The sequence below is a fragment of the Ranitomeya variabilis genome, chromosome 6 (genome assembly GCF_051348905.1).
Source record: "Ranitomeya variabilis isolate aRanVar5 chromosome 6, aRanVar5.hap1, whole genome shotgun sequence".
Lineage (NCBI taxonomy): Eukaryota > Metazoa > Chordata > Amphibia > Anura > Dendrobatidae > Ranitomeya > Ranitomeya variabilis.
The window spans coordinates 507,830,757-507,857,101 of record NC_135237.1 but is presented as its reverse complement, the minus strand read 5'-3'; the positions used below and the strand labels follow the sequence as shown (position 1 = coordinate 507,857,101).

The window sequence follows — 26,345 nt, the reverse complement described above, 5'->3', positions numbered from 1 at the left end:
ATTTTGTGCATTTTCTGAGTCCTGCACCAGAAATGTTGCTCAATTCAGCATTTTTCTGGCATACAAAACACCAACATTTTTGATTGATTGGTTAGTCAGATGTCCCCATCCTGTCTCCTACCCAGCTCCACCTATTTTGGCGCAATTAATTCAGTATCACGCCGGTGACTTGCATGGGCGCTATGCATAGCCCTAATAAATGCAGTCACCGCTCTGCTCTCTCCAGTGGTGGCCTGTCTCGCTGAGCTGCCTCTTGCAGCATTTTAAACACTGCTGTATCTTCCTACTATTGGTAAGTCTCCACCTGGATAAAGGGAGGTACGATCACTTCCTGCAGGCATTTAACCCCATCGTGTCCTGCAGAGGGGAGATTCTCTGGCTTATCTTCAAGTAGCAAGGGTGTTATTAGGCAGCTCCTCCCACCACTTCTCACCTGATCTAAGGTTCTAGTTCAGTCTCTGCCTAGATTCCTGTAAGGTGCTATCCTGTATTATCTCCCCTGTTTTCTGACCTGGTAAGCATACCCGTTTATCCTGACCTCGGCTACGTATATTGAACCCTTGTCGCCTCATGATGGAGAGGTGACTTCACTCCATACCTACTAAGCCCTTAACTACCCTTGATTAATTGTTCATCAGCAAGTGTGACCTCCTTAATAAAAGCAGAAGTTTTGGCGATTTGCTGGTCTGGAATATTCAGGTACTGTGTTAACACAATTCCAAGGAGGAAAGACATTAGCAATGATTTTAGAGAAACACTTCACACGAGTAGATGTCCAATCAACGCTCACAGAAATTGCAAAGAGACTCAAGAGATACAGCTCAGACTCAAAAGGCCACAATACATATATTAAACGCACCAAATCCATGACAGTACAATTATCAAATTACTGAGGCATAGCTGGTTTTGAAAGTTTGCTTCTTCTTAAAAATAACATGGCAGCATGGCTTAAGTTTTCAGAGGTGCATCTTAACAAATCACATGTCTTTTAGAACAGTGTCTTTGGACAGACGACTGTCCAAGCTGAGCTGAGTGATTTACAGCTACTAGCCAGCTTGATTACATGTGGGGATTCCCTAGCAACCAGGCAACCCCCACATGTACTCAGCCTGGCTAGTAGCTGTAAATCATTCAGCTGCGGCGATTAAAACTTAATCTCCGAACACTAACAAATACTCGGAGATCACCGGAGCGTGCTCGAGAAAACCTGAGCAACGAGTATATTCGCTCATCACTAGTAAACATATGACCAGGCCACCTTTCAGTCATTGTGTCAACCATGTACTTCTCTGTCCACAAAGTATTCTAGAGTTAAATGGGAGGTCATCCATTCAAAAGCTAAAGTTTGGCCAAAACTGGGTCAACTGCAACTACAACAGGGCAACAATCCCAATCCCATCAGCAAATCTACATCAGAATGGCTGAAATAGAAAAAAAAATGCCCACAAACCTTAGTGAAATTAATCAATGCTGTAAAGAAGAGTGGGCCAAAAATTCTTCCAGAATGATGTGAAATACTGATAAAGTCATACCGAAAAGGATTACTTTAAGTTATTGCGGCTAAAGTTGTTTCTATAAGCTTTTGATTTATGGGGTGTATTTCATTTTTCATGCACTGGTTCTGCATCTTGGCCCAGTTTTTGTTTAAAGACGCACTATAATTTGTCATGTGTTGTTTATCTGAGGTTGAATTCACTTAATTTACCTTTTACGGGCCATATTTTTTTTTTTACATACATCTTGATGTGTAGAACAATAGAATTCAAATAGGGTGTACTTAATTTTTTCTCATTACTATACTTTATTTTGCTTTCTAAACACTATTCTACAGTGCTGTTTCACTGCTCACTTTATGGTTCATTAATGGGAATCTGACAGAAAGTTTTTCTATGTAATCTGAGAGCAGCATGATGTTGGGACAGAGACCCTGATGCCAGCGATGTGTCACTTACTGGCCTGCCCCGTGCAGTTTTGATAGAATCCATTGTCTCTCCTGTAGATGTAGCAGTGCTCAGAATGCTGAGCTGTGTGTAACCCACCCATTCCACAGATTTCTGTATACACTATAAATTGTGTATAGCTGGACTGGCTTGCACCTGAGACCTAGTCAGTCAGTAATAATCTCTTGCTGATATACCACTTATTGCATTGATTCTACTGCACACAACCTAATAAGTGCCACACTGTTGGAATCAGGCTCACTTGCCCCTATATTATGCTAATCTTAAGATTATAAAGCAAAAACCTGCTAATAGACTCTATTTAAAGGGAATCTGTCAACCAGTGGGCGTACCTAAGCCATTAATATGGGCATACAGGTTCTAGAATACTTAAAATAACCACATTTGAACAAGAAGGAACAAGAAAGAAATCTATAGGCAATAGTGATCACCTCACAAATTTTATTATATCATCAATAATCAGTAACAAGACAAGCCACAAATTGAGTAAAATCATTTAAATACATAAAAATGATACATTTTAAGAGAAATATCATATTAGCGTGCTATGGGAAGTAACACACAGGTAGGTATGTTCCCCCACGCGTATCGCCGCTACAAATGCGGCTTCATCAGGGGCGGGTGCCTTAAAATTGGTTGTGCTAGTATAGTATATTTTGGATCCTGTATATAATTATTACCGTATATGCCTTTTCTATATCTTTTTGCATCAAATTAATGTCTGAATGCTTATTTATTTATATGCAATAACGCTTTGCACACTGCACTTTATATAAAATCAGTGCACTTTATTGTATTGAAACTAAAGCATTTTCGATAGCATTCTCTATATAGACAGACTTCTTTCGGCTTCCAGAACCCCATTTATAATTTGGTTTTTGACTGTAGGTTGGGAACCACAGGCTAGGTGGACCTAGGTCATATACAGACTAGGTGGTCTTTTGTTATATTGTAGCCATTTTGTGTTTTTAACGGATTTGAATCAATTTGTGGCTTTGTCTTGATTATGGATTCTTGTTGACATAAAATTTGTGCGGTGACCACTATTGTCTATATATATTTTTCTTGTTCAAATGTGGTTACATTATTTGATGTGTAGCAATTGATCCTCAGTGATTGTATGGGTGCTACCCTCCAAAAACACTAGATACTTAAAATAGTCATTCCCGTATGCCTCATATCTGCGGTCTTTTTCTTCAGAAATCATCTTTTAATCCTTTATGCTAATGAGTTCTTCCAGACTCTGGGGCGTACAGTGCCTGGAAGAAAACTCCTGCCTCCTGTCTTCATTTGAGTGCCTGTCGCCTCCCATCAATATCACATGTGACGTCTCGTGGTTGTCCCACAGCAGCTTATTTCTTCAGTGCAGGCGTGTTAAAAATCACATTACCATAAAGGATTACGATTTCTGAACAAGACCGCAGATATGAGACATACAGATATGACTGTTTTAAAAATTGTATAACCTGTATGCCCATATTAATAGCCTTAATATAATTAATTAATAGGTAAGAAGGTGACAGATTCCCTTTAAAAGATCCTTTTAATTGTTGCTCATCAAGATCCATACAATATATTCAGACAATCAGAGTAAGGGAATTATCCTGTCTGAACCTTTCTGCTGCCAACCCACATACTCACACTGGGAATTCCATACACAGACTGCTTTGAATAATATGTCACTGCCAAGCAGCAGTTGAAAGCGGCTCATAAAGGAGCATAAATTGGACATTCAAACAGCAGTGGAGCACAGTGTATAGGAGAGACGGTATCAAAATAAGTTAATACAGTATATAAAAAAAAATGACAAGTTTGCAATGTCTGGAGGATAATTTAAGAAATAAAAAACAAGTTACTCTTTCAGCTTTATGAAGATTTGCAGTAACAGTCGAGCCTATGGTCTCTATTCAGACAGGTGTACTAAACTCAAGCTTAAAGGGAACCTGTCACCTGAATTTGGCGGGACCAGTTTTGGGTCATATGGGCGGGGTTTTCGGGTGTTTGATTCACCCTTTCCTTACCCGCTGGCTGCATGCTGGCCGCAATATTGGATTGAAGTTCATTCTCTGTCCTCCATAGTACATGCCTGTGTAAGGCAAGATTGCCTTGTGCAGGCATGTACTCCGGAGGACAGAGAATGAACTTCAATCCAATATTGCGGCCAGCATGCAGCCAGCGGGTAAGGAAAGGGTGAATCAAACACCCGAAAACCCCGCCCATATGACCCAAAACTGGTCCCGCCAAATTCAGGTGACTGGTTCCCTTTAATGGTCTGTGCTCACCTCTGGTCTTGGTCATGGAATATATGCCTGGAGCAATCCCCAACTTAAAGGGGTTGTCCAGCCTTAGGGCACAAGATGCTGGGAACAGGCAGTCATGTGACTGCATGTATGCATACTTCTGGCCACAAAGACTAAACTTTTTTGGACTTTCTCAATACACTTGCATTGAATGAGGCCACACACGTCAGCACATGACTGCATGCATGAAAATGACATACTTGTGGTCACGCTCCCGACATTGTGGACTCTTCACAGCGCGCAGCCTTGCGAGAGCATGGAGTGACTGCAGACTTGTACACAAAGGCTGGACAACCCCCTTAATCCACTGGAGATATATGTCAGTAAATACTTCAGATGTACAGTACACCTCCGATATGGCCAAATAATTATATGTCACCACGGCCCGATATCCAGACCCCCTAGCAGTTCCATTAAACCCAATTTACAGCACCGTCTGATAATATATATGAGGCCTAAAACTGCAACCTGGAGGGTAATATTATGATATCTTGAGATGTAAACTCTCTCAACAGCTGGCCAGTGTATCCTGAGAAGTCAATGTTCTAGTCTAAATAAAATTACAGGGTTCAATGTGATAACTTTACAAGGGGAGGAGGAGGTGAAGGGGAAGGACAACAAAAACCTTCATGAATATCAATTTGTTTGGCCCTTTTCTTCTTAAGTCTACATGTTCATGTAAACACAGATCAACACATGATCAAATCATTCTGCCAAACGTACTCCTGTGTTACTTTGTTCTGCGCCGAACGCTGTCTTACGCTCAGATAACACTTGAAAGCAGAAGCCTGCTTAGTATATTTTATCTGTCACTGATCCAGGATTTTTCTTTTCTAAGTGCCATTCAAGCAGCAGTATTAGGTTTCGCTCAAATTTATCTGGCGGTTTGCAAAAGATAAGTGCAAAACTCAACTTGCAAGCGTCGTAAAGCCTTTTGTTTAATTCGGCGCATGCATTATAGCGGCCCACCTGTGGTTTGTTATGATAAAAGCGTAAGTTCTAGATTCTGCGCGGCTACATAACACGACTTCACATCGTAGTTAAGATAATGAATTCTGGAATGTTATACATTATATGATCACGCCCTCTGGCCTATTCTAATAAACATACCACTGCTATGTATACAGAAAGCATGAGTCAAAATTGGAAATGTAAACTTCGGCCTTGCGCTAATGTTCCTTGAGATAATCTTCCTATATTGATTGGAATGCATGTAGCGGTAAAACAAATAATCAGGAGCTTATTACTCATGGGTGTTAATAAGTACATCTACGCCATTTCAAACAAACCACAACACTTTCCACTAGTGCAATTGGACTGGATTACACAACTGTAGTTGGAAGGCTCTGGTCAGACCGGGATGATGGAATTTGGATCGCTGCTAATATGTATCAGAGGCTGAAGAAGGATGTGTTGTTAATGTAGAATATGCCAAAACTATTTCACTTGTCAGTCCGAGCCTCTGTGTTTTTGGCTCCATACTTCCAAAAACCATAGCATGTGGGTTTCTCAGACCACCAACCCAGAAATAAAGTATAGCGTCTTCTGAAAAGTTGATCGAGTACAATGTCATTCAAAGATGGTCTATCTTGGACATAGGTATTGCTACAGAGGCAGTTACAGAAAATACACATCTGACCCAAAGGGTATAATGGAATCAAACTTATATAAATACCTGCTGGCCATGTTCCACTCCAGTGCTGGATTCTGAGAGCCTCTGTCAGCTTCAACCAGCAGTCCTCCGTTGTTACTCTCTTTTTCTGGTTTCAGCTGCTCCCACAGAGCAGTACCAATGTTAATCAACTGCAGGTCAATTTGGTATTGCCTATCTTCCACTTCTGATCCAGGATCTCGAAGGATACCTAAATTCAAGGCACGTCTATAGAAGATAAAAACAGAGGAAATCCAATTAAAGAGTTATCCACTCCACTTCGATCCAGAGACCGCATGAATCAGGACCAGATAACTATAGGGAGACACCTGACTAGTCCAATAATGACCGCATCCACCCCAGTTGATTGATATGAGCGAAGTGTGACCCTAAAAGTTTTCAGAGTGGTGATGTCACTGAGAAGAGGAGCGGAATGGTGCTGGATACCGGAGAAGGTGGCAGTAGGTGAGTATATTAACACATACACACTATACTACATAAACAGATTTAAATAGAAAAAAATCATGGGAGTGCTTCTTTAATGTGAAGTATGTGGTCGACTGAAGCTGAATGTTTCTGATGCCAAATCAGCAATTATTAGGCTCCTGCACTAGAAAACTAACCCTACCCAAGTAGTTATCAGAGAAAAGACAAATAGGTGGACAGTCCTGTGCTGGTGGTGGAATCAAAGAAATCCAAAGCCAGTGGTGTTAAATTTATTCTCGACGCGTTTAGAGTTGCACAGACCTCTTCCTAAGGAGAACCATAACCCTGCCACAGTGCTACACAGATAGCCATTCATTTGGATGTAAGGATGTAATGTTGCATTTGTATGGATGGTCACAGCTTTCCCTGGCAATACCCGATCAGGTCTAATAATAGGATGTCTTCATGAGGCTAACCCTCTGATATAAATTAAGAGTTATAAATTCTTCCTACGCATTTTCTAAAGATGATGTAAGTCCAGTATCAATGGTTTCAAAACCGGGACATCGGGAGTACAGTTTACAGGATCTGTTGAAAAGAGCTTAATGGAAGCGAACGGTATTTTTATTTGATATTCCAAGAATTTCTTCAGTGTGCAGTAAAACTTTCGAGCTCTAAGTACTTATGTTATTGAGGCGGTAATTAATAGCCCACATCCTAACTCTGCTGCCCACGTACAAAATGTAAACCTCCTTTTTATAGTTTCTCTGACAGACTTATGAACGATGTCATTTGTTTCTGTAACCAAGCTGGCTTTATGAATTTGTCTACATTAATTTATGCTGCAAATCATTCGAGTGACGTCAGATCATAAGTTTACATACCTATTTGCTTTGGCTGATCCAAATACAAAGTTGAGGTTTAGATCTGGAAATGTTCGCTACGACAGAAATGCTCTCACTGACATGTTACGCCAAGACAAGCGTGAGTTTCTACAACATACACTGAGAAAATCTTACCAATGAGTCCTTTACAGTCCGGGCAGTAGAAACGGACAACGTTACTAAAATACTACTCTGCTCGAAATTACTGTGACTGCCAGAGGCTCCCATGGCAGCCGCTAATTAATTATACTAGTAAAAGGGCTCTCTAGATCCTTAAAGTGAGTCTATCAGCACAAAGTGACTGTTCAAACCAAGCACTGCACCTTGCAGGGGGCCATAATACTAACAAGAATTCTGCTTTTGCTCTATTTGCCATGAATCAATTTTTATTGAAACATGTTAATGAGTCGCTCAGGGCACCCTTGGTGTGGCCGAACAGCATGAACCTTATCAGCTACTTGTTTTTTATCAATATCTGCCCCCCTCTTCCTTGATTGACAGCTCTGCCTTTACAGGACTCAGAGGGGGAGTGGCGATAAATGGAAAGTTTCACCAAATTGCTCGGCCGCGCCGAGGGTGCACCGAGCGCTTCTTTAACATACTTGAATAAAGACGGGTTTCTGACAAATGCAGAAACAGATTGGGAAAACAAAGGCGTGATTTTTTTTTTTTTTTTAGGGATATGTCCCCCAGAAGGTTCTGTGCTTTGTGTGAATAGTCATTTTGTGCTGACAAACATCTTTAACATTGAGTACCTATCCCTAGACAAATTATGATGAATTGCTGGCTGGCGGATCTCTGGAAACATTGTGGCCCTTTTTTGTGTGCTGCTCGTCCTATACCAGTGAATGGGACAATTTGTGATAATGAGACATCCTTCAGTACTTATAAGACACTCTGCTTGTGTCAATAAAAATAAGGGGACTATGCTCACAGGAGAGCCACAAGCCCTCCGTTGTGTTTATTGGATGGCCTTACCCTACTCCGGATAAGTCAGACTCATCAGAGTTAATCTGTACCTGTCATTTCAAGTCACTTTTCAGAATAAGTTATCACATGTGTATTCATGAGGAACATCACTATTTCTGGACATTATATGACTTCTCTTAGCATTTAACCATTTTTTCCTCTGCATGCTTTAATAAAAAGAAGCTACAGCAGTTTCTTTTAGTGTCTCTACTTTTATTTACCTCCAGCTGCTTCCTCTTCCAGTTTCCATAAACCTCTATTACAGAAGATCAACTCGCCACTCTACTCTCAAGATCGCATCTCACGACCTGTGCACTTGACTCGCTCCCAACCCACCTCATCCCAAACCTCACCACAATCTTCATCCCAACCCTAACCCATCTCTTCAACCTATCACTAACAAATGGTGTTTTCCCCTCAAGCTTTAAACATGCCTCCATCACACCTATCCTCAAAAAGCCCTCTCTTGACCCAACCTCTGTATCTAGCTATCGCCCTATATCACTTCTCCCCTATGCCTCAAAACTACTGGAACAACACGTCTACCTTGAACTGTCCTCCCATCTCTCTTCTTGCTCCCTCTTTGACCGCTTACAATCTGGCTTCCGGCCACACCATTCCACTGAAACTGCCCTAACTAAGGTCACCACTGACCTTTTAACCGCCAAGAGCAAGCGACACTACTCTGTTCTCCTCCTCCTCGACCTGTCGGCTGCCTTTGACACAGTGGACCATTCCCTATTATTACAGACCCTCTCATCCCTTGGCATCACAGACTTGGCCCTATCCTGGATCTCATCATACCTAACAGACCGGACATTCAGCGTCTCCCACTCACACACCACCTCCTCACCTCGCCCCCTCTCTGTCGGAGTCCCACAAGGTTCAGTCCTTGGGCCCCTGCTCTTCTCCATTTACACCTTTGGCCTGGGACAGCTCATAGAATCTCATGGCTTTCAGTATCACCTCTATGCTGATGACACACAGATCTACATCTCTGGACCAGATATCACCTCCCTACTAACCAGAATCCCTCAATGTCTGTCCACTATTTCATCCTTCTTCTCCGCTAAATTTCTGAAACTTAACATGGACAAAACAGAATTCATCATCTTTCCCCCATCTCACGTGACCCCCCCAACGAACCTATCCATTACAGTAAATGGCTGCCCACTCTCCCCAGTCCCACAAGCTCGCTGCCTCGGGGTTATCCTTGACGCTGATCTCTCCTTCAAACCACATATCCAAGCCCTTTCCACTTCCTGCCGACTTCAACTCAAAAATATTGCACGAATCCGTTCATTCCTCAACCAAGAATCTGCAAAAACCCTAGTCCATGCCCTCATCATCTCTCGTCTTGACTACTGCAACCTCCTGCTCTGTGGCCTCCCCTCAAACACTCTCGCACCCCTCCAATCTATTCTAAACTCTGCTGCCCGACTAATCCACCTGTCCCCCCGCTATTCTCCGGCCTCTCCCCTCTGTCAATCCCTTCACTGGCTCCCCATTGCCCAGAGACTCCAGTACAAAACCCTAACCATGACGTACAAAGCCATCCACAACCTGTCTCCTCCTTACATCTGTGACCTCATCTCCCGGTACTTTCCTACACGCAACCTCCGATCCTCACAAGATCTCCTTCTCTACTCCCCTCTTATCTCCTCTTCCCACAATCGTATACAAGATTTCTCTCGCGTATCACCCCTACTCTGGAACCCTCTACCACAACACATCAGACTCTCGCCCACCATCGAAACCTTCAAAAAGAATCTGAAGACCCACCTCTTCCGACAAGCCTACAACCTGCAGTAACCACCGATCAACCAACCGCTGCACGATCAGCTCTATCCTCACCTACTGTATTCTCACCCATCCCTTGTAGATTGTGAGCCCTCGCGGGCAGGGTCCTCACTCCTCCTGTACCAGTTATGACTTGTATTGTTCAAGATTATTGTACTTGTTTTTATTATGTATACCCCTCCTCACTTGTAAAGCGCCATGGAATAAATGGCGCTATAACAATAAATAATAATAATAATAAGTAGCAGATGTAATCTGACCCCTCAGTGAAAACAGATTTGAACATTTTTAGAGTGATAATTAGCACAATAATTAGCTACAATGCCCGATGAAGAGACCTGAGTAGTTTTGAAAGCTTGCCATTTGTTACCATATTTTCAGTTCCCAATTAAAAGGTATCAACCACTGAGGACTCTCAAATTTTAATATTTTTCTAATTAGCACAAGAAAACGGAGGAAGGGAGAAAAAAATGACCAATAGGTGGGGAAAGAGGAATTCTCTAATTAGATATTACGGTATTAAAATTTCCATTCTTCACTTGTACTTTTGATACATGAAAAAATATATTTAGTTACTCTTCATATTTCAGTGAAACTTTTTAAAACCTGTTGCATGCCCCTCCAGTGACTGACATATGTTGACATGTGATTTCAGCAAACAATGATAGGAGGTTGCATTTGTAAAAATTCTGCAACCAAATGGAAAAAAATGGCTACCACTTGAACTTCTAATTTACTAATATGTCCATTTTCTAGATTTGAGTGGAGTATAAAATACCATATATACTCGAGTATAAGCCGAGATTTTCAGCCCAAAAAATGGGCTGAAAGTGCCCCTCTCGGCTTATACTCGAGTCATGGTCGGCGGGTGAGGGGGAGCGACGACTGTCACATACTCACCTGCTCCTGGCGCTCCTGACGCGGTCCCTGCATGTGCCACGGTCTTGGGGCACGGCAGCTTCTTCCCCTGTTCAGCGGTCACTGGTACCGTTCATTAAAGTAATGAATATGGACTCCACTCCCATAGGGGTGGAGCCGCATATTCATTACTGTAATGAGCGGTATCACGTGACCACTTAACAGAGGAAGAAGCTGCCGGTGCCAGAAACCATGGGACATGCAGGGACCGCGTCAGGAGCGCCAGGAGCAGGTGAGCATTTCATATTTACCTTCCCTCGTTCCACCGCCGCTCCGTCTTCCGCGTCCTCTGCAGTGACTGTTCAGGTCAGAGGGCGTGATGACGTATTAGTGTGCACGCTGCCCTCTGCCTGAACAGTCAGTGCGAAGAGACGGGACGCTGAGGGGCAGCGACGAAAGGTGAGTATGTAATTTTTTTTATTGCAGCAGCAGCATTATATGTGGCACATTGTTATATGGAGCATCTTATGGGGCCATAAAGAACTGTATGGAGCATTATATGTGGCACATTGTTATATGGAGCATCTTATGGGGCCATAAAGAACTGTATGGAGCATTACATGTGGCACATTGATATATGGAGCATCTATGGGGCTATAATGAACTGTATGGAGCATTATATGGGGCACATTGTTATATGGAGCATCTATGGGGCTATAATGAACTGTATGGAGATTTATATGGGGCACATTGTTATATGGAGCATCTATGGGGCTATAATGAACTGTATGGAGCATTATATGTGGCACATTATTATATGGAGCATCTTATGGGGCAATAATCAGCATTTGTGCAGCATTATATGGGCCAAATATCCATATGGAGCATCTTATGGGGCCATAATCAGCATTTGTGCAGCATTATATGGGGCATATTTTAATATGGAGCATTTATGGGGCCCATCATAAATTTTATGGAGCATTATATGGGGTGAATTTTGTATGGAGCATCTTATGGGGCCATCATGAACTGTAGGGAGCATTATATGGGGCGTATTTTGTATGGAGCATCTTGTGGGGCCATCATGAACTGTATGGAGCATTATATGGGGCTCCTGATTCAATATGGATATTCAAAAACACTTAACCTACTAATGTCTCAATTAATTTTACTTTTATTGGTATCTATTTTTATTTTTGACATTTACCAGTAGCTGCTGCATTTCCCACCCTAGGCTTATACTCGAGTCAATAAGTTCTCCCAGTTTTTTGTTGCAAAATTAGGGGGGTCGGCTTATACTCGGGTCGGCTTATACTCAAGAATATACGGTACATAAATATGAATCTGGCAATTTTCACACTGGTCCCTGGTGCTATTTTAGACTCATACTTCCTGTTCTTTATGGTAGACTTTTCAGTAACTTGATTACCAGCACAGGCAGGATTGCAATTACATGTAATTCCTCCTCTATACACATTAGAGGCCCAATACTCGCAATAGCTGATATCACAGCTCCCTCTCCCTTTTTAATAAAATTTGCACATGGTCATGAAATGCTTCACTACAAAATAGGGGTCTGAGTCAGGTGTATTTTATTTTTTTTTGCGATTAATGTACATGTAGATTTCCTGAACAGGTTGGATGAGTCTATAGTAGCCCCACAAAAAATTGGCAAAATTTCTAATTTATTTTAAAACGCATCAAGATAATGAAAATAGATTAAAAAAAAGCATTACCAAAAATAAAAATAAATTTAACATGAAAATCTGATTTTATCAGAAGGTTTTTATTGATGAAACATTCCCTTTCAGCTACTGGTGTTCAAAATTGTACAATGTTTTACAGGAGATACATCCTAGATAAATTTAATAGAGAGTTATGGACTGGGGTGCCAAGGGCCCACCAGTAACCAACGTCCGGGCCCAAATTTTCAGCTACATGCAAATGTGACACTATCCTCAATCACAGATATCTATAGCAATGATCTGGGTAGATTGTGAAATAAATAAGATGATGCATTTGTCTGTACATAGTGATCGAAGTATATTGTGCCAAGTACTGCTAATAAAAGAGGGTGGCGGCCCACCAGAGGATCCTCCTGTCCTCCGATGGGCCAGTCCAAGCCTGGAGTGAAAGGCTAGGCTGTTTTTATCTATGATCGTGATCATGTTCTCCTATAGGAACGGTTCTACATAAAGTCATTGCCCTAATTGGTATTATCTTATCAGCCATTATTCAGAAAGTACTTAGCTTTCACGAGTTGCCTTTTGAAATAAAAGCTACAGATGTACGAGATTCAGAAACCAAAGCAGTGAATCCATTGCCAACTGTTCAATAAACAAAGCATTTTATCATCTATCCGGTGACTTGCTCACTTGGCTCGTGTGTGGATTTAAATTAAAATGTGCATTTATGACCCTTTTGCAGCAATCAAACATAGAGAGCAGAACCCGGACACGAGGTTCGTGACCTGGACACTGATTTCTTTCCCTGGATAACAATCAGTAAGTGCACAGTGCGCTGCTGATGTGGTCTAGACAACTGGAATCTTATTCTTTTTTGTCTTCCTTTTTTGGCTTAAATTTTTGACTCTTGCGAAATGTTTTGCTTAACATCGCTCCTGAAGACTGACATAGATCCAAAGCCTGAAAATAGACTCAATTCCTCCTATTTTTAACAAAAGCTGAGACATATAAACCATGGGCAAACTCTAGGACAATAGCAGGGAAACAACTGGCCCTGAGCAAGAAGCCTGCTCCTTTCCTCTATGAGAAGATGGACCACCCTGTGTTATGGGGGACGTTTCTGAAAGTAATGAGAACAGACTAATTGCAGCCTGTTTGCAGATCAGAACTGAATTTTTCCAATTTTTATTATATTTCAAAATAACCTTACCAGACAAGTAATGTCAGCGTCAAAGAGGCCCAACTCTCCCAGCCACATTACTTATGGAGCGCCAACATTGGGTTTTTCACAGAATTTTTCAAAAATCAAAGTGTCCTAATTGAATAACTCACCGAAAAAAGAAACTAATGCACAATAAAGTAAATGACACAATAAAACTTAACATTTACTTACTATAAATAAAACAGTCCAATACAAACATACACGACCTAAAAACACGTATGGCTGCAGAAAAAAGATACAGGGTGCACTACCTCCCTAAAGGGCCAACTATCTGTGCCCTACCTTACAGCAGAGGTTGGCACCCTATAAACCTTCGCAATGGCGCCCCTGCTCAACGTAGGCTCGCCCTAACTGTCCCTAATAGGCCCTATCGTGCGGAAGATAGAAAAACAGCACTCAGCAGACCATACACAACAGACAGGCAAACAAATGTCACTAGACAAAAAAAGATTGTGCAAAAAATGTGCCTCAAATATATCGCACACCTTCTATGATATATTGCACATGTTAAAGAAAAATGGGATATATAATAATCAGGCCTGTGCAAAAGTGTGTTTCTAATTGTTTAGCAATATACACACTTATATAATATATTGCACATTTATTTCCGGCTTCTACCAAGGCAATTAAGCATATACCCCTGCACTGTACCTAAAATACACCCTACCTGCCTGCGGGGGTTGGCACCCTATATTCCTGCGCAAGTGGCGCCCTCGCTCTAGTCGACTGTCCCTAGTGCACCCTACTAAAATAAAAAGGTGCGGACAATGTAGCCTATGGCAAGAAAAATTTAACACCAAGGCAGGAAAAATACAGTGCAAAACCGATATACATAGATACCCAGTGACATTAAATTACTCAACCCATGTAAACAAGTATGTTCAGCTCAGCGCCAACATTGGGCATAACTAAGACAGGCGGCCATGTTTTTTTCTCATGGATTTATAAAAAAAAAATCTGTTTTCATTGCTTAAGAGAGATTTTCCCATTGTTGTAAGTAAAGGAATATTGCTGATCAATGGGAGTCACATCACTCAGACTATACTTAGAAAGAATGGGTGCATTACTAGTTAAGGGCTACGGCCCCTTCATTTATTTTCCCTACACAGCTATTCTCCCACTATCCGAGATAGCAAGGAACTATGACAAAACCAAAATTACTTCAGAAATACTGAAATGACTTCTGTCGGTTAACTCTGTGGATTGGGATCCAAGACGTTGAACCCTCACTGACCAAATGTTATCTAATGTGTCATAAAACCACTTTTTTTTTGAGAGATGGTAGAAAGGCAGAGAGGTAGTACTAAATATTAATATATCGCTTACAGGAACAGACAGCACGGCCATGAACACTGACGTTATCAAGGTGATGGAAAATATCAAAACCTCCTAAATAACGGCCCCGAAAGAACATGACTAATGTGCAAACTGCCTCAAATCTGCAAGGAAAAGTAAGATTCCAAAACGCTCATTCACTCTTTACAGTAACAGACTGCGGCAAATATGTATGGATAAAAAAAAACACGGCAAAAAAGTAATGTGTGAATATACCCCAAGACTGACAACCTTAAGGAGGCAAACTGCTAACAGTCACAGCATGTTTTTAATGAATTTATAATAAAATATGGATTTTTAACCCAAGTGCTGGAGTATACTACAAATGTATCTACGTATGTGCTCTATACTAGCGCAAAGAAAGTGCCATGACATTTTTATGTCATAAACCAGTGTATATTATGTAGTGTAAGTGCGTTCATGTACTTACCAATCGGTGATCCTCTTGTCGCTCAAGGGACTGCAATTCCCACTTGTCGGACCACACTGCGCTCTATTTACAATGTAAGTCTATGGAGTGTGAGAACGAGGCCCTGGAAGCCAACATTGTAGTAGAGGCTTCTGGCTCACGCGTAAAGCGCACTGTGATCCGGTGAATCGGCATTACAATCACATAATTGACAAGAGGACCGGAGAACGTCTTGAAACCAGGGAGGGTGGTGATTGGTAAGTATCTTAATGCACTTACATACATAAAATGAGAGTATTTTTTCTAAAGGGGTTGTCTGGTGAAAACAAGTTCTTTCTTATCCGCGGCATAAGAGATAACTTGATGACCAGTGCGGGTCCGAGTGGTTGGACTCACGCCGTTCAGCAGAATTGGAAACTTGTATCCCTGTTGGAATGTATCGGCAGTACACATGTGCAAACTGAGCTCCATTCACTACCTATAGGACTGCCGCGCAGTCTGCTCCCCATATTTCAGCAGCCCTATAGAGAATGAAGGTGTGGAATTTGGGCATCCGACCTGCCACAACATTTTGCTCCGGGGATAAAAGTTCTACCGATAAGTGCGGGTCCCAGCGGTGGAACAACCACCTAACAAGCAAATAGGCGATAACTTGTTCTACACAGTCAACCCCTTTAAATCAGTTGCCCGTTGTTCCGATACTGACGACCTATCCTGAGGATAGGTTATAATAACAGATAAGTGGGTGCTGGTCGTCGAACCCCATCTGATCTGATGCTGACATGCACATGTGACGGCTAGTGGTCTCGTAGAGGTTTCACTTTATTTTGTTCGTTGCTGTTTTTGTTACTTTTGCACTTAAATATGTAACTGGATATTAAAGTTTCCAAGATAGCTGCAAAGAAAGTTTTTTTTTTTTCTAAAGTAATGCGAACTCTGCATCCAACATAGCAAACAACACAGTAATATTTTGGATTTCTGTACAAGTGGAAAAACTTAGGCACCAAAAAATAAATAAATAACTTGATCTTTTTGGCATTTGTCCTTCGCTTCTAGAAGGTTTTGTTTTTCTCAGGGTTTTAAAGCTATTATTTAAAAATGTGTCGTTCCAAGATAATAGACGAACTCGCTCCCCCCAAAGCTGATGAGAGCATAGCGTAGTCCCTCATAGGGACGCCTTTAATCTTCCAGGCCGCAGGTGCTTGTGTAAGAGCAATATTAGCCTCGGCTTCTGCCTCCTGGGAGGGACGAGCGCAGAACACGACTAATCCTTGGATGTCTTAAAAACAGAGGCAGGAAACCAAGATGAAACTTAAAACTAGCCATTCGCCTTGGCAACGCAAATGTCAGGTCTTAAACGTGTCATCCAAACCCTGTGCAATATTATGACACCATATAATTACCGGCATGTACGATCATTTGTACTGAACAGCAAATAATGAAGAATGTAAAGCTCCGGGGTGGTAAACAATCACCGTTGTCATATTATCATACAAACGCATGGATAGATCAGGGGAAATAGCTTAATACAAATCTACATCATAAAATATAAACCACGACCTGAACCCTAAACATCTGCCTGACAAGTATATATTAAACCCTGAGAAAGTGAATACATTGCTTACACAATATGCCACCGCACACTGGAATGCAGCAAGTCATCGGTAAGAATATCCCTTTAAGTCATGTAGCAAGACTGGTTAACGGGTCAATATCTCAGGATTGCTGCTGCCGATAGGGGGCGCTAGAGTTCCTGTCCTCTTCCTCTCTGATGAGACAATTTGCATATTTAATTGTCCTAAAGAGGAATTATACTTGTCATCAAAAAGCACAACTCCCTACAGAGCATAAAAGTGGCTCCAAACTCCTGGCAAATCTTGTATTCTTAGGGGCATGGCCACCCGAAAGCTCCATATTCCATCCAGCTGAATGACTAGATATAACAAGTTAGTGATGGCTGCTCCAGATTGTGCGGTGACATCCTGCTGTGGTAGAGGCAGGGCGCGCTGCTATATTCAGTGTGGGGAGTAACGACTGCATCCATTGTTAGACTACAGATCCAGTAATTACAGGTGTATTCCCGTCTCCCAGCTCCCTGTAACAATATTAGAATATTACTACCAATAGAAATGTAGTATAGTTCTTCTGATTCACTATGTCGCTTACCCCATGTGCAGGGCACTGCACTAGCTTAGGTATCCATGGTTACAACCACGCATATAGTGACAGTTAGTTATTAGTGGTCACAACCATGGATACCGCAATGCCCTGCACATGGGGTAAGCTAGATAGTGAATCAGAAGAACTATACTACATTTCTTATTGGAGGTATTTGCGAATATTATTACACCTACTACATATTGGGATAGGATCTTGGAGGTGGGAATATCCATTTTAACATTGTAAAAATTAAAATACAAAAGTATGACACTAGCCTCCTCACAAACAAGACAGCAGGGACTCCACCTATTGGAAGGAGCAATTCTGAACATCAATACTGACCCTTTAAAGTGAATCTGTCACCAGATGTTTGAACTGTAATCCGAAAGAAGTATGATGTAGGAGCAGAGATCTTGATTCCAGCAATATGTAACTTGCTGTCATTTTGATACAATCACGGTTTTCTTTGCTGTAGATCTAGCAGTTCTCTGAATGCTGAGGACTGTATAATGCCGACCACACATTTGTCAACTTTCTGTGTACACTATATAGTGACAGAAAGCAGCCAATCAGTGGTGGGGGTGTGGCAGGACTAGGAGGCATGAGACACCTAGTCCTGTAGTGATAATCTCCTGCTGATAAACCACTGATTTTATTAAAACAGCAAACACACAACCTAGTAAGTGACACATCACTGGAATCAGGGTCTCTGCACGTACATCATGGTGCTATCAAATTACATAGTAAAAATCTTGCTGACAGATTCACTTTACGGAGCGTTGCCATGATATAGGACATACAGCCAAAGCAGAACCTCCCAGGGCAAAAATTGCATTGTCTCTAAATCTCCCTACACCAACTTGATGCTTTCTGCAAAAAGAAACTTCACTCATTAGAATTCATATTAAATGTTTTGTTATTTTTTAATAGATATATTTTATTTTTACAGGGAATAATTTTTTTAAGAGATTTTGAGTGTAGATTCACTGCTGAATGGATCAAAAATACAGAACCAAAAGTTGCATGTGAACATGTTGAGGCCACGATCACAGTTGCACTCGTGTTTTGGGTTTTGCATTCACAGAAAACAAAAAAAAAATCAACAGTGCTAGATAAGTTACATGCCGGCGACTGACATCCACATTTTCTCCGATAATCGCGGGGTAGTAATGAATATTTGCTCTTGCTGTCAGCTGTACTTGGTATAAAAGTAGCTCAATCTGGTCATTTCAGAACAATGATTTAGTACAACGAGCAAAGTGTAGGTACTAAAATGAAAGATACAAAAGCTTTTATGATTTCCTGATACGGTCCATAAAAATCAGGGAGAAGACATCCAAATAGAGAGGTCAACCATTTCCAAACCCAGTGTGCATTACAGATGTGGAAAGATTTTATTGCAGAAGTGAGATGAAAAAAAAAAAAAAAGTAAAAAAATATATATATTAAAAACTCTGCAATATATTCTATAGTTATACGTATAAATAATACAAAAAGGTGAAAGAGCGAGAAAATAAAAGTCAATATAAGAGGGAGTTGCCAAAAGTAGATATTTATATACGGAGCTGAATTATTGCCAGAGTGAAGAAAGGCCTTGCTACAAATGTATTTACACGCATATAATTACTATAGATCCCCAAAAAAAGAAAGCAAGACAGGTGAATTAAGATTAAATAATATGTTCCGGCTCACTTCTTTTGTTTTTGCTGTAGTTTCTTGCACTTTGTGTAAACAGGGGAGTGACTTGCCCATATTGAGCTAGGCATTTCATCTACCGTATTTTTCTGACCATAAGACGCACTTTTTTTCCTCCAAATTTGGGAGGAAAGTGTGGGTGCGTCTTATGGTAGGGATGTAGCATGTGGGGAGGGAGGCAGCAGCGAGTGGGATCGCACTGTTATCCCACTTCAGGAGGCAGAAAAATGTCCCCACTGCCAGGAATCAGGGCTGGGGAAACCATGTGGTCCCGATGATTAAGTGCAGTGAATATTCATTAGCTACTCCCCGCCCACCTATCAGCTGAGCGGTGAGCCCAGCAGCAAATGAATACTGCACTTAAGCAGGGACACACATGGTTTCCTCAGCGCTGATTCCTGCAGCAGCTGGGGAGATCCGTGTGTCCGGGGGAGGAGGAGGCAGCAGCAGCAGGGTCCGGGGGAGACGAGATCGCTGCCTACCTTCCTGGGCTGGACGCTGAGTGCTGTGCAGTGTGCACAAAATGGACCTGTGATGATGTCAGAAGTGGGCGGGCTGGAGCATCACATGGCAGCACAGAGCCCTCCCTCTTCTTGACATCATCACAGGTCCTTCAGACTCCAACACTAGAATCTGCTGGCTTCCATTACCTGTGCTGTGGAAAGGCAAGAGGGAGGGCTCTGTGTGTGCAGTCATGGGATGCTTTTACCTCACCACAGTGTGGCTGCCACAATTAAGAGGTTAGTCTTTCCAAAACACAATAAAGCACTCTGCCACTCCTTTAGTGAACTATAACTCCCAGCATGTCATAGGATCTGCAGGACATGCTGGGAGTTATAGTTCTCCCATGGGATTTTAAAGCAGCACTCCAGTGTTATTTTGCAGTGCTGGAGTGCTGCTTTCAATATAAGCCCTGTGCCCCCATTCTTATACTCACCCTCCAGCATCTTCATATAGTACTTCACAGACACCACACTGGTCCCGCAGCTTCCAACATAATAACATACTATTATATATAACACCACATATAATAGTATGTTATTAAATATTTTACCACATTTTTTTGCTTCAAATATTTTTTTCCCTATTTTCCACCTCTAAAACCTGGGTGCGCCTTATAGTCCGGTGCGTCTTATAGTCCGAAAAATATGGTATATAGCTTCCCATGGGAAGGTCGGTGTCTGAACAATCGGGCCTTGGTCCTGCTATACCCGTATCTACATTAAGGTCAGCTGACACAAGGTAAGATTTTAATACTAGAGATGCAGTAGGGAAAATAAGTATTTGATACACTGCCAATTATGCAAGTTTTCCCACCTACAAAGAATGGAGAGGTCTGTAATTTTTATCGTAGGTACACTTCAACGACGAGAGACAGAATCTTTAAAAAAATTCCATAAAATCACATTGTATTGTTTTTACATAATTAATTTGCATTTTATTGCATTAAATAAGTGTTTATTCAGCTACCAACCAGCAAGAATTCTGGTCCTCACAGACCTGTAAGATTTCCTTCAATAAACCCTCCTAATTGAACCTGTTTTAACTCATTACCTGTATATGAGACACCTGTACAAATTCAATCATTCACTCTCCAACCTCTCCACCATGGCCAAGACTAAAGAGCTGTCCAAGGACACCAGGGACAAAATTGTAGACCTGCACAAGGCTGGGATGGGCTACAGGACAATAGGCAAGCAGCTTGGTGAGAAGGCAACAAGTGTTGGCACAATTATTAAAAATGGAAGAAACACAAGATGACTGGCAATCTTCCTTGGTCTTGGGTTCCATGCAAGATCTCGCCTCGTGGGGTAAGGATGATTCTGAGAAAGGACAGGCATCAGAATAGAACTACAAGGGAGGACCTGGTCAATAACCTGAAGAGAGCTGGACCACAGCCTCAAACATTACTATTAGTCACACATTACAATGTCATACATTAAAATCCTGCAGGGCACGCAAGGTCCCCTGCTCACCCCAGGACATGTCCAGGCCAGTTTGAAGATCACTAATGACCATCTGCATGATCCAGAGGAGGCATGGGAGAAGGTCATGTGGTCAGATGAGGTCAAAACAACTTTTTGGTATCAATTCCACTCGAAGTGTTTGGAGGAAGAAGAAGCATGAGTACAACCCCAAGAACACCATCCCAACTGTGAAGCATGGTGGGGGGGAAACATCATACATTGAGGGTGCTTTTCTGCAAAAGGGACATGACAACTGCACCGTATTGAAGGGAGGATGGCTATGGTCATGTATTGCGAGATTTTGGCCAACAACCTCCTTTCCTCAGTAAGAACATTAAAGATGGGTATTGAAGATATTTTCCCCACTGTATATATGTATATATCAAGAAAAAAGAAAAAAAATGGTGCTGCACAGCCTAGCTTCCCTGGAGTGAACCGTGGTTCACATGTAATGTGAACGGAAAGTCCGACGTCAGAACTGGAGGTGCTCGCATGGAAACAGTGGAACAATGAATGAAACCAAGAAAAAAATGCGGCAGCACTCACCAGGAAGTGTGGTCCAATCTTTTATTGAAGCATATTCATAGCCGCGTCTTCACGGCTCGGGGGAGTGCAGGAGAGAGGAGGTGAGCAGGAGTGACGACGATCGTTTCGCGCTGAAGCAGCGCTTCAACAGGTCCCTGCTTCAGCGCGAAACGATCGTCGTCACTCCTGCTCACCTCCTCTCTCCTGCACTCCCCCGAGCCGTGAAGACGCGGCTATGAATATGCTTCAATAAAAGATTGGACCACACTTCCTGGTGAGTGCTGCCGCATTTTTTTCTTGGTATATATGTATATATCCATAGCAAAAATTGAATCAGCACATTATTCCATAAAACTTATAAAAGTACTTATTCCATGCCCAAGGTATGCATATCTTGGGCATGGAATAAATATTATGCGTTTTATGAATGGGCATGCTGCTTGTATTTTGGGATCTGATTGCCAGTGGATCCAGAGGTCTGCACCCACAATTGGTGCTGAATTGTAATTTTCTTTTTCATATATATGATGTGTATGTATACACATGTACACATACAGACATCTGGTATCCGAATACTCTGACTGACCTGTAGATTAGTTAATGTGCAATATTCAATGCACGAAAAATATGGTGATGAAAAAACTGATGTATCCTTAAGGCTGAAAAAATGCAGCATCCCTACAAAGTAAGGTGGAATCGCACATCCAGTAATAACATGTTTTTGAAGTATATATGAAACGCAATAAATCCCAAACCGGGTGAAAACACGTAGACTTCAAGCGACTTGGCTCCTGACAGCTGGTAAGGGAAGAGGTGTGGGGCAATCTAATGCGCTTTTCACATTTTTCCCTGCATGGTGCTACTCTCATTTAGGAACTTTACCACACGCCAATGAGACAGAGATGCAGTTTTTTGTATGACATCTGGATGGGAGTGGCGTTGTCCAGAAGAAATGTTAAAGAGGTTATAGCCCCTTAAATCTCCTAGTTGTTTGAGGTTCCTGTTCATGGACCACCATGATTGGCAACATAACCAATGAGCATGTGGAGCGTTCTTTATGGAAGAAAAAGGCTACGTTTTGTCATCTTAAATTGATCCCTTTAATACAAGGGATGTGGGGCAGGTCAGCTTCAAGCCCGTATCAGTCTACCTGCTCCATCAGAGTTCTGTTTGTGTTAGAACAACTCTGGACAAGAACTGCCCGCTCCTACACTTACAGCCATACTGGAAATAATTCACCGTAGATTCTTACGTAGGCCACGCATATCAGATTATGTCTTCCTGGAAGGCGGACAGATCAATCGTTTGTTATATCATTCTTACAAACGATTCCACATTAACATACCATAATAAAGAGTAAAAGAAAAATAAATAAATGAATAAAAGCAGCACAACAGCAGATTTATCATTCACATGAGATTGTTGAATTAAATGGTTAAACCTGGGAGACTTATTTTAGGCCTGTGTATGGCCACACCTTCTGTTTCATTTGCATCCGTTTTCTAACGGAATTCTGTTTCTTTGTTAATTAATAAAAATCAAATTGCCGCTGTGAACAGAGCCCTACAGGCATCTGCAACAAGAATAGTAATCTTACGATCTATCAACACTGGCTATTAGGCCAATATCTTAGACAAAGCACTAGGGTAACCAGCTGTACAATGCTGCCCTAGTAGACCGTGCTAGACTCCTACTCCTGCCGACGCATTCTTCGTAGAATCACTATATCGCTCACAGAAGAATCTCCTTACACCTTAGCATCTGTGATTGGGCAACCACATTGAAAACACAATTTATGTACTGAGAAGCAATGAGGTCAAGAAGTTGCTCGATGAATACTGCAAGCACTTTCCTCGTCCCAGCTGGAGTATTCTATTTTCTTTTACTTTTATTTTTTTTCATCAAAAGGTGTTTCTTGAAAACAGAAGCAATCTGAAGGCCAAGGAATACCTGCTCTCCAGGCCAGAGTCATCTACACCTCCTTTTGTCTGTAATTCTCTGGACTAAAAATATCTTGTAGAATACAGACAATGTCAGAGGCAACGTGTGCGCCCACGGAACATGCTGCATCCCAGTAATTACCGACAATTGTTCTAGATCTGTCTGCACATTATGCTGGAACATTCTGCTTTGTTCTTGTATTCACATAGCTTTGACAAGCTGCCAAAGTAACAGCAGCTATCCAAAAATTACTACTATTAATAATTAACAATATTATCAATTCATACAGAATGATATGATAAAAAGTATGTAAACCATTCAATACCTATAGGATAAGAACTTAAAAGATTGCAAATTCCCAAGGCAGCTACTAGAATGGAAAAAGACTATCATTGGTAACAAAGTGAAAAAAAAAAAAATATATATACATATTTAAAACTGTGCCCACACCCCAAAAATAAAATATAATGAATCAAAGGGTCGACTTCATGATTTCCTTTCTGGAATGTACATGCCAAAAACTATATGAAGGCAGAACCACACAACAACTGCACCATAGGCTTACTCAACACAGACACAACATCAAAAAAGGTTTCCTAAAGCATTTTGTATGTAGACACTGTACAGGCAAACATAACCCAATCTAAGGTGACCACAATAGAGTAAATACCTGAGACCATCCCCAATAGAGTCTACGGCCTACAAAAATGAGAATTGGATATATAAACATGAAACATTAAAACCCTATGGCCTGAACGAGGTCACAGAAGGGACACTAAATATACGAATCTTAGAGGAAACCAAACATATGTATCAGCATGTACTGGGACCATTTTGTACCTACAAATACAGTTAGGTCCATATATATTTGGACAGAGACAACATTTTTCTAATTTTGGTTATAGACATTACCACAATGAATTTTAAACAAAGCAATTCAGATGCAGTTGAAGTTCAGACTTTCAGCTTTCATTTGAGAGTATCCACATTAAAATTGGATGAAGGGTTTAGGAGTTTCAGCTCCTTAACATGTGCCACTTTGTTTTTAAAGGGACCAAAAGTAATTGAACAATTGACTCCAAGGCTATTTCATGGAGAGGTGTGGGCAATCCCTTCGTTATGTCATTCTCAATTAAGCAGATAAAAGGCCTGGAGTTGATTTGAGGTGTGGTGCTTGCATTTGGAAGATTTTGCTGTGAAATAAACATGCGGTCAAAGGAGCGCTCCATGCAGGTGAAACAAGCCATCCTTAAGCTGCGAAAACAGAAAAAACCCATCCGAGAAATTTCTACAATATTAGGAGTGGAAAAATCTACAGTTTGGTACATCCTGAGAGAGAAAGAAAGCACTGGTGAACTCATCAATGCAAAAAGACCTGGGCACCCACGGAAGACAACAGTGGTGGATGGTCGGCGCATCAATATCCAAATCTACCATAAAGAGATGACTGCATGAAAGTAGATACAGAGGGTTCACTGCACGGTGCAAGCCACTCATAAGCATCAAGAATAAAAAGGACAGACTGGACTTTGCTAAAAAACATCTAAAAAAGCCAGCACAGTTCTGGAAGAACATTCTTTGGACAGATGAAACCAAGATCAACCTCTGCCAGAATGATGGAAAGAGAAAAGTATGGCGAAGGCGTGGTACGGCTCATGATCCAAAGCATACCACATCATCTGTAAAACACGGTGGAGGCAGTGTGATGGCTTGGGCATGCATGGCTGCCAGTGGCACTGGGTCACGAGTGTTTATTGATGATGTGACACAGGACAGAAGCAGCCGAATGAATTCTGAGGTTATTCAGAGCCGCCATACTGTGTGCTCAAATCCAGCCAAATGCAGCCAAACTGATTGGTCGTCGTTTCATACTACAGATGGACAATGACCCAAAACATAAAGCCAAAGCAACCCAGGAGTTTATTAAAGCAAAGAAGTGGAATATTCCTGAATGGCCAAGTCAGTCACCTGATCTCAACCCAATTGAGCAGCATTTCACTTGTTAAAGACTAAACTTCAGACAGAAAGGCCCACAAACAAACAGCAACTGAAAACCACCGCAGTGAAGGCCTGGCAGAGCATCAAAAAGGAGGAAACACAGCGTCTGGTGATGTCCATGAGTTCAAGACTTCAGGCAGTTATTGCCAACAAAGGGTTTTCAACCAAGTACTAGAAATGAACATTTTATTTAAAATTATTGAATCTGTCCAATTACTTTTGATCCCTTTAAAAACAGGGTGGCACATGTTAAGGAGCTGAAACTCCTAAACCCTTCATCCAATTTTAATGTGGATACCCTCAAATGAAAGCTGAAAGTCTGAACTTCAACTGCATCTGAATTGTTTTGTTTAAAATTCATTGTGGTAATGTCTACAACCAAAAATAGAAAAATGTTGTGTCTCTGTCCAAATATATATGGACCTAACTGTATATGTATGAAAGTATAAACTTTTTTCTTTATTTTTTCTGTTCATTTATAACCTTTTTCTTCATTGTTTTTCTCTATAGCTCCTTTGTCCTATTTTTTCCCCTTTATTCTAACAAAAAAAAAAAAATC

General features: G+C 41.4%; 1 protein-coding gene across 4 annotated transcripts in view; it reads right to left on the bottom strand.

Moving 5' to 3' along the window:
* Positions 1-26,345, bottom strand: part of VPS13B (vacuolar protein sorting 13 homolog B) — a 1,111,190-nt gene that overhangs the window by 358,860 nt on the left and 725,985 nt on the right. For all 4 annotated transcript variants that reach the window (XM_077270879.1, XM_077270877.1, XM_077270878.1 and 1 more), the window contains exon 31: positions 5,937-6,140. In XM_077270879.1, coding sequence (XP_077126994.1) covers positions 5,937-6,140 — 204 coding nt within the window. The remainder of the gene's footprint in view (positions 1-5,936; positions 6,141-26,345) is intronic.